At 41.3% G+C, this 10,139-nt stretch overlaps 1 protein-coding gene across 1 annotated transcript in view; it reads left to right on the forward strand.

Annotated features, from left to right (window-relative positions):
- The window catches only part of LOC148016352 (Zn-dependent exopeptidases superfamily protein), a 95,273-nt gene extending 85,430 nt beyond the window's left edge, over positions 1–9,843 (forward strand). The window contains exons 11-16 of the mRNA XM_087664470.1: positions 7,704–7,823; positions 7,916–7,978; positions 8,113–8,262; positions 8,362–8,446; positions 8,528–8,960; positions 9,080–9,843. Of these exons, the coding sequence (XP_087520596.1) occupies positions 7,704–7,823; positions 7,916–7,978; positions 8,113–8,262; positions 8,362–8,446; positions 8,528–8,960; positions 9,080–9,344 (1,116 nt within the window). The 3' untranslated portion in view covers positions 9,345–9,843. The remainder of the gene's footprint in view (positions 1–7,703; positions 7,824–7,915; positions 7,979–8,112; positions 8,263–8,361; positions 8,447–8,527; positions 8,961–9,079) is intronic.
- The last annotated feature ends 296 nt before the right edge of the window (positions 9,844–10,139 follow it).

The following is a 10,139-nucleotide window of genomic DNA, read 5'->3' on the forward strand; positions in this document are numbered from 1 at the left end:
TGATCGCAAGAGGTAGCATAGGTGACCAGCAAGTTGGGTTGCTCCAAAACAAGGCAAGCGCAGCAATAGAGGATCTAGCTCATGAGTATGCAATAGCCCTAGGGGCTTTGCACAAAAGTGGTCAAGGGGCTAGTGTACAACTAATTACAAACCCAACTATAAAGCTAAAAAAGGGACATTATGCATTAGACCATCATTAGCTCATTAAACAGCCCCAAAACCCAAATGCACTAAGTGTGCTTCAATGTCCTATGAAGAAACCCACATACTTTTGTTGGTTCCATCTCTATGAATAGTGTATGTGTTAGGTCACTTGCATCCCTTTTGCATCCCACTCTAGTCATTATTCAATTGCTGTCATCATCTCAATTAGCCTCCATAATTGCTTCAACACTTGTTCAACACACTCTAGTTTTTATCACATCCTTCAAACTATTGTAATTACTATCTAGAGCTAGCTGGTTATTGTCAATTCCATGCTGTTGGGCATACCCTTTGGCAACGAGACATGCCTTGAAGCGATCAATGCTATCATAATATTTGCATTTTAATTTGTAAACCCACTTCGTGCATATAGCACGCTTGCTAGCAAGCAAGTCACCTAACTTCCATGTGCCATTTTTATAGATAGAATCCAACTTTGATTGCATAGCTATCATCCAATGCTCATCCTCTAAAGCATCATGTAGAGAAATAGGTTCCTCATTACATGCAATAGCTACAAGTGCATCTGCAACTAAGTTACCTTGTGCATGGCGAGTGGCGACTATAGTTCTATTAGGAAGTGGAACAGACTGTTTGCTGTCTTGTAATGTATCCAATAACCATCTAGGGATTGTTTTAGCTTCTTGAATAGCAACCCTCTCATTGGCCACGTCATCATCAGCAATGCCTTGATCAATGGGCTGAAAATCAGGCTGTTGTTTAGCACGTGTTTATTGTTGTAAACCCTCAATAGGGTGCTGAAATTGACAAAAAAGGGGTACATTTTGTTGAAACAATGGCAACAAACAGTTATATATATGCATAGGCTCCACATTGGGCTGATTTTTGCAGTCTATGAAGGGTTGACTAGCATGTTCAGCAAATACCACATCTCTACTAACAAAATCCTTGTTTATGGAGGGTTGATACAAGCGGTACCCTTTACTTTCTGTGCTGTAACCAGTGAAAATGCATTCGACAACCTTGTCTTGCAATTTATGTCTTTGTGGTTGTGGCACCAAAGCATATGTTAAACAACCAAAGATAGGAATGTGTGATACCACTAGTTTCTAGCCAATCCAAGTCTCATAAGGCATACATTTAGCCAATGCTTTAGTGGGGCTGCAATTTAGCACATACACTGCACTCATAATCACATCAAGCCAAAACTTTGGGAACCCTGTTTACCTTGTCTTGCTAGTAATCTGCAAGCTCTTGCCTCCACCTGGTTATTATGAGGCTCCTCTCTTCTATCCATCTGTTCGCCAGATCATTGGCCAGGTCCTTGATCTTGGCTAGAATGCCTAGAGGCAACGCACGGTCCAACGAGCATGGATAAGCAAATGAAAGCTCAAATGGTCTCGTCTGGAACGCTCGGTCACGCCATATGATCAATTCCTGAGGCCAATCGATAGGGTTGGGATCCTCTCATAGTGGCACCGGCTCTTTAAGGAATTGTCTGGGTAGTGACCGTGCTCTGCATAGTGCTTCCTCTACCAGTTCCAACCTTCTTCTTCTGGCTACCACAATGCACTCAGGCATGTGGGCACCTTCGGGCTCTTCAGGCGGGAGGTCTGGTAGAGGCAGACTGGGCATTCTTCGTGTTCTTCTTCAGCATCTTGCTCCAAGTCCAGACCCTCTTCGGCATTCTGCTCACCACTGCTGGGCCCACTTGTGGTGGTGGTGTTGGCTGCTCCTGTTCTTCGAACCCTAGTTTCTTAAGCTCAATAGTAGAAATCCCGGCACGGCGCAAGTAGTGAAATTGCTGCTCTTTCGTGATTCCCGTGCATGTGGGAAGCTCCCGTTCTTGAAGGCCATATCTTAGCACTCGAGTAGTCAGCTCTGGCAGCTTATTGTGTGAAAGCATACAATGTCCCATCTCCATCAAAGTCCTATTCTTTCTTTCAGCCATACCATTTTGTTGAGGTGTGTAAGGTGTATGCATTGATGTTTAATGCCCCTTTCAGTCAAAAAAGAGTTAAACTCGCATGACATATATTTCCCTCTCGATTTGTACGAAGTGTAATCAACTTATATCAATTGTCATTTTTAGCCAAGGCCAAGAAGGTTTTAAAACATGCAAACACTTCTAATTTGTGCCTCAAAGTATATATCCTGTCAAGAATCGCGTGATGGGGGGATATGCTTGAGCTGCTACGCCAAACAAACACGGTATACACAAGAGGAAACTCACTCAAGAACACAAGAAGAGAGATGGAGGCAATAACGTTTTCTTGCTGGTTTTTTCTTCTTCTACCACATACTATACAATGTACACCAAGTATAGATAAGATACAACATAAAGGAAAGTGGCCTTCTAAGTCAAACAATGCATAACCGACTACACTAATCGACTGGCGTTATATCTTTGCCAGCTGTAGGTAGGTGTAACAAACTAAATATAATAAGTGATAAGTCAGTGGCCATGTGAGTATCATAATGACCACCAACGTGCTAAGTGTAGACATGCGGACTCATCTAGCCAGGCGGTCTATCATCAATGTCCGCACGTGTTGAGCTTGCCATCTCAACATATCCAACAATGGCGTGTCATATCATCAATGAAGGTAACAAAAAACAAGTATCCTTCAATGGGTTTGATATGTATAGGCACAAAAATATCACTATTATAAGCTGTAATTTTTTATCAGCATGCATAGATCCACTTTTGGGAAATGAGCGCAATGCATTTTGCCAAGTATACAACTCTCACATACATTATGAGTAGATGCTTTCAACAGAGGTAGATCAAGCACCATATTTTTAGTTCTCAAGTGAAGCAAATTGCCATAATTGAGATAACCAAATTGGGCATGCTATAACTATGTATCATCCATAATGGTGGCATCAACTTGTAATGCGTAAGGAGGAGGTAAGGACGGATAGGCAGAAATAGGATGTTGATATCCAATGAGTGCCGACCATTGCAGAGGTACCGAAATAGACATGGGTCCATACGATACCATAAGTGGAGGTGGATGCAATGGGATAGGATAGCCCTATGCAAATGTCGGTTGGGGCACAACATAATGACTAGATGGTCCACTAGGTAATGCCATAGAGGCAAAGTATGATACCAAATGATCCACACTCAAGTATGTCTGCGATGCACTCCCAGAGGGATAACTCAAAAATGAATGTGTTGGAGGTTAAGCGTCCATCACAGGTACACCACTTGGAAATGGGTATGTAGAGATCCTAAAGGCTATGCGTGAATGTGTAGAACCCCCTAATGTGGTGTGTAGTGGATAATGGGGTGCACTTAATGGAAGTGAAAAGAAAGGTGCAACGGAAGATAAGGGAGGGATGGTTTGGAGACCAAATGGATTTGTGATGGATGTTGTTGTGGAAAACATGGTTGGTTCCTTTTGTTTATTAAATGCATTAGATGAAATAAAATCATTTGAAGGAAAAGCAAGGGAGGGAATACTTACAAGTTCTTTTTTCAGTTTCTTACCTAGTTTTGAGTTCATAAAGAAATACCTGTCTTTGTCATTACTTAGAAACCAAAGGTTGCTTTGAAGAGTCCCTTCTTGACGAGCATCCCCTGATCCAAGAGAAAATATAGAATTAGTTAGCATAGAATATGAAATAATAGGATTTGTACCCAGCATTGGAGAAAAGCTGTATTGTGTAAGTGATGTGTAATCTGAGCCAAGTTCCACTTACTGAAGGCTAGTCCGTAGTAGTGGAGATTTTGAAGATACTGCAAGATCATTAGTTTTGTGCACTGAATCTGAAGTAGAGAAGTCAGAGACTTATCTTCAACCTCTTGTTGAGCCCTATGCATAAGGATGAGATCATACTTGGTAGTAGAAATTTGGTATGGTCTGCGGACTCTATGGTAGACCGCCCATGTTAGATTGGGCAAAAGCAAGCTAGGAAGGCCACTCTTGATCATTTATGTCCGTGTTTGGTTGTAAAGACTAGAGTGGTATTGTGAATGTGTTCGAAGTCATCTAACCCTTTTGTTGTTCTCGCTTTTGCGGACAAAAGCAAGCTGGGAAGGCCACTCTTGGTCATTTTTGTCCATGTTTGGTTGTAAAGACTAGAGCGGTATTGTGAATGTGTTCGAAGTCATCTAACTCTTTTGTTATTCTTACTTTTGTGGATGAGCTTTCCGATCAAAGGCCAAGGTTTCTCAGAGAGTATCTAGCTCTAGTACCATGTAAAGAAATGCTCTAAACGCAGAAAACACAAACCTATCATACGATAAAGCAAAGATTGATAAACACAGAACACGGTTAGGGCTAGGTTTAGGGTAACTCAGAGACAATGAACACAATGAATAATGAAGTGAATAAATATTGAATATACAATGCTCATGCAGCAAACTCACTATGCAATGAATACCAAACCTCGAACTCTCGTATCTCTAGGACAAGGCACAGGTTATGACCTGGAGAGTGTGTCGTACTTTGAACGGATCCTGAAACGTAGCAAAGGCAGCCTCCGTGTGTCGAATATCAACAAATGCAGCCAAGGAAGGCTGGATCTGATGCAGATGGCAGTGCAGGAGAGAGACAAACTAAAAACGCAGATACTTGAGTAGAGAAAAACTAGGTAATAGTTGCAATCAGCAGGTGATTGTGCACAAGATGCAGGTGACAGAACCGACATCCATAATACAAAAATCATAATAATGGTATTGGAGGAGAGAGAAACTCAGCAAATGTAGATTTTGGAGATGGCGACAGTGTTTGACTGATGGGGATAGTACTGGATGATGACATCAGCACAACAAATGCAACAATTTGATAGTATGCAATAGCTTTAGGGTACTTGTTGTAGAGTGAAGCCGAAGGCTAGAATCAAGTGCTAGATGGTAGTAGATGGCTAGGGGAAGCTCTGACTACAATGTTCTCTACGAACAAGGTGTGGGAAGTAGAGATATGGCTGAGTGGTGGATTGCATGCCTATTTATAGAAAGTTTGGGGTACCCAAATTAGGGTTGTGCATGTGGAACACGGTAACTCTCTAGGATCGCATTTCTTTTTAAAATAAGATGGTTTTTTTGTTAATTAAGATGATTTGGAGTTGCTTAAGTCAAGCTAATGTATTTTTAGCTCAACACACACTCAAGTATGTTTGGGAGGCATTTCCAAAGGGATAGCCCGAAAGTGTGTGTGGGGAAGGTCGAGCCTCTATCACGAGTACACTACTTGGATAGGTGTAAGGTGTCCTAAAGGCTATGCCTAAGTGTGCGGAACTCCCCAAGGTAGTGTGTGGTGGAACATGTACTGCACTTAATGGAGGCTGAAAGGAAGGTGTGGTGGAATATGAGAGCGGGATGGTTGGGAGTCCAAAAGGATTTGTGATTGGTATGGAAGTGGGAAATGATGCGGTTTCCTTGTGAAAATTAAGACGAAATGGATTTATGATGGGTGTAATAGTAGGAAACCAAGTGCATTCCTTTTGTCCATTAAGTGCATCAAATTGAAAAGATGATTGTGATATGGATGTGGATGCATCTACTCCAGTTTGACCATGAGAAACAAAATCATTTGAAGGAAAAGGAAAAAGGGATGCTTACAACTTCTTGCTTCTTTTTCTTACCTTCTTTTGAGTTTAGAAAGAAAATTTTGTCTTTTTCATTGCTCATAAACCAAAAGTCCTTATGGATAATCTCTTCATCAAGAGGATCTCCTGACCCTTGAGAAAAAGAGGAATTAGCTTGAATAGAAAACATGTGTTTATACTTAACACCGGACTAAAAATGAATGATAGAAGTGGTGTATAGTCCATGGCAGTTTCCACTCGCGGACGGCTAGTCCGTGGTGAAGATTCCGTCTTTTCTGCATGGTCACTAGTTCTACGTATCGAATCTAAAGGAGAAAACTCAGTCTTACGTTCAATCTACTACTGAGCCCTATGCATAAGGATGAGATCATACTCCGCAGCTGAAATCTCATATGATCGGTGGACTCCATGGTGGTATGAAGTTTCTCTAGCCATGCCAGATCTAGTGGCAAGTTACGAGGCCCACTTGTGATTGTTTTTGGACATGTTTGGTTGTGGAGATTGAAGTGGTGTGGAAGTATATGAAGTCATCTGAGTCCTGACCCTTTTGTTGTTCTTGTTTTTGTGGATGAGCTTTCCGATCAAATTCCTAGGTATCTCAAAGAGAACTTGCCTTTGATACATGTGAATAAATGCTCTAAAATAGAAAACATAAAAGCAATTGTACGACAAAGCACAAACTGATAGAACACAATTAGGGTTACGTTAAGTAAGAGACAATGAAGACGGATAATATTGAAGTGAATGTCTATTGAAAATGCAATGCTTATGCAGCAAACACACTATGTAGTGAATGAATACTGAACCTCAAACCCTTATGTCTCAAGGACCAAGATAGAGGTAATGAGCTAGAGAGAGTGTCGTACTTTGAACGGAACTTGAAACGCAACAAGGTAGCCTCTTAAGGGTCCAACACCAGCAAACGCTGCTTTGGAATTTGGATCTAATGTAGATAGGCAGTGAGGAGAGAGAAAGATAAAAACGCAGGTACCTGAGGAGAAAGAAAAACTGGGTGACAGAACAAGAGTGCAAACGCAAGCACTAGGATGAAGTGGCAGGTTGACAGCAGCAAAAACGAAGGTATGATGGTGGCAGACTGACGGCAGTAGAAATGCAGGTATGATGATGTGGCAATCTGTACAGCAGCTGCAGATCACAAACGCAGCAGTTCAGCAGTTCGCCAGCAGTAGATGATGTGGCTAATCAGCAAACATAGCAGAAATCAATGTAGAATACGTGATGGAGGTTGGAAAGAGGTGCCTAATGGATGTAGACAGCAATTGGCAGCTTTGGCTAAGGTGTCCACTGTGAATTGGGTTTGGGTAGCGAAGCTAGAGAGCTTGAAACATGCAAAAACGAGATTGGGCTGAATGGAGGGCAGCATGCCTATTCATAGAAAGTTTTGGGACCTCATACCACACACCGTTTTAAAACTCTCTCAAACTGTACATCATTTTAGGGTTTTGATTCATTGGGGGGCTTGCAACAGAACAAACTTAGTGCAAGAGCTCTGAATACCATCAGCCTATAGATCAAATTGATTCATGGAATCTAGTGTAAGATCACTTACTGTGCATGAGGCCCTCTAGGAACATCATGGTTTGGAGCTGCTAGAGTTTTCTGAAACGTCTGCTTTAAGATGGCAATTGCTCTTTTGAAAATAAAAGCTGCTACTAAAGTCACCTTGTAAGAGATGTACTCAAACCTATCGCTCCAAGGAGGACCATTCTGGGGCCACCTGATTGGCCTTGAGTGAAGCCAACAGGTTAAACAGTGGGATTCGTTTTGAAGTTTCAGGTTCTTGTCCTGGTAACACAGTTTGCAAATATGATATTTCTCCAGCTTATTTTCATTAAATCAAGCACAAAAGCATTTGTGTGAACCTCAAATTTCTTGTACATTTTCTTTGTTCAGTACAATGTACTGCATTTATATGCAGGTAGTGCTTGCTATATATTTTACCATATTGTCATTTTCAGTTGATAGTTACTATCTTTACTGGAGAAGCATGGGGTTATTTGGGGAGTCGCCATTTTCTGAGTGAGCTTGCCAATGGGGGTTCTTCTGTCCAAGGTCTGAACAGCTCGCTTATATATCAGGTCAGATTCTATCATTTCTGTTTTGATTCTGTTTCTACCGCTTGGTGTTTTATAAATTTTCTAATATTTGCATGTACCCAAAGCTGGTGTAGATACTGGAAGTTGGTTCTGTGGGTGGTCTTGCTGTAGAGAACAGCTTCTATGCACACAGCCAGGTATTTAGTTGGAGATTGATATCAGGCCTTTTTATTTGCTCTTTTGATTAGAAGAACTTTGGTATTTTAGGTGCAGGGAAAGAATTGGTACCTCCTTACATGATAACACTTGTCTGTTAAACATTTACCTTCAGGACTCAATTGCTACACAAGAACTGCTAGAGGCACTTCAAAGTGCAGCATCCTCTTTATCTGTGGAAAATTCAACTCAAATAACCGTAAAATCTGCAAGCAAAACCAACCCTGGTGTACCTCCATCATCGTTGATGTCTTTTCTGCATGAGGTAGCTTCCTATAAATATATGACTTGTTAGTTTCATTCCCATACATATGCTCCTTATTCAAGAACAGCTTGGTATTTTCAAAATCCTTGTTCTGTGTAGAATATGTCAGTTGCAGGCATGGTGCTTACAGAATATGACACTGCTTTTCTGAACAAGTATTTCTATAGCAGCTTGGATGATGCAGGTTATTATTAAACAGCTTTTCTTTCACCTGCTTCCAGCCATGGCCTTTTTTCTCATTTAGGACTTGAATGTGCTTTTGTAGGTCATATAAACATATCTTCAATAGTTGCAGCAGCTTCACTGGTAGCACGCACTTTGTACCTACTCGTGACAAATTCCAGCTCAGTTTCAGAGCTAACATCAATTTCTGTGAACAGCTCATTAGTGGAGGAATTAGTAGATTGCTTGTTGACTTGTGACCCAGGGATGTCTTGCAGCCTTGTGAAGACATTCATTACCCCTACCCAGACATGCCCTAACCATTATGTGGGAGTCTTCCTTGGAGATCCATCTGCAGAACCAGCTCTTGAGAATATCGAGGATACCAGCCGATTCATTTGGAACTTTCTTGCAAATCGCACAGCAGTAGCTGCTGATGTAAGCTCAGCATGCTCAACAACTTGCACAGATTCTGAGCAAGTCTGTGTTGGATCAACCATAGATCACAAAGGAACATGTGTTTTCTCTACTACAAGGTGGGGAAACCATTTATTTGCTTGTTACACCTACCCAAGGCTCAACTGCATACTGTTCGGGTGGCATTCTTGTCCACTCCCATTTTATAGTCTAAAAAGTTCGAATATTCCATTTGCAGGTATGTACCAGCCTATTCAACAAGGCTGCAGTACGGAACAAATGGCTGGAGAGTTGTCCCAGCAGCATCTGGTGATGTCATGGGGGAGGTGGATCCTGTTTACACAGAGAGTTACTGGAAAACACTGGGAGTGAGGGTGTATGCCAAAGAAAGTTCTACATTTAATTTTGTAGTCTTTGTCATGGGTCTTCTTTTAACAGTGGGATCTTTCTTTGCAATTTTAACTACAAAGGCTGTTTTTAGAAAACGGCTCAAGTGTGCATGATGGCAATTACCAGGAGACCTGATGTGATGATTCCCATGCAGTTGGCACCCACTTTCGAAGTTAATACACCACTGAATGTGCCTGTGTACATGTTTCTGCCACAATCTAACTGTGTTCATAACAGTCTTTCATAAATCCTATTTGCAGCAGCCCAGCGGAAAGCCATTCTGGAACATGAGATCTTTCGTAAAGACTGAGTTATAGAGTGCTGTTGGCAGACCTCAGCTACTCAAAGGGATGATTATACATGGAACATGTGAACATCCAGTTATGAATTTTATGCCTCGTGCAGTGATTGCTCCTTTGTTAATTGATCCCCAGAGAGATTGGGGCAAATTGTAACATTTTGGATGGTCTATTTATATGCTCTTTTCATTTGTAGAAAAGGAGAACCTGCAAGACAGGCCCAAAACTGAACTTTGTAGATTTTTACAAGGACATGGGATGGTCCTTACTCATTATTCAATTTCACAATTGCAAGGTCATGCACCTTTCACCTTTTGGGTTCATAGAGTGCAAGTGCTTTGAGTTACACTTTGTGGAATGCAAAGTCCACTGCAGTTATATCATGTGCAAAGACTTTTAAGCTAGGGCACAGGTCAATCACTTCTGTTTATCTGGTGTCTGCATTTGAGCATATGCAGAAACTCTAAAGACAAAATTAAGAGAGTTTCTTTGAGGGGATGCTTTAGCTTTAAGTGCCTATGACATACATGGTTGAGTACGTAAGCATGACAATATTCATCTATTTACATTCATGGTTATGATGTTGATCAGAAAAAGGCATTAATGATA

The sequence above is a fragment of the Lygodium microphyllum genome, chromosome 23 (genome assembly GCF_053477565.2).
Source record: "Lygodium microphyllum isolate KBCC chromosome 23, Lygodium_microphyllum_v1.1.10, whole genome shotgun sequence".
NCBI classification, from domain to species: Eukaryota; Viridiplantae; Streptophyta; class Polypodiopsida; order Schizaeales; family Lygodiaceae; genus Lygodium; species Lygodium microphyllum.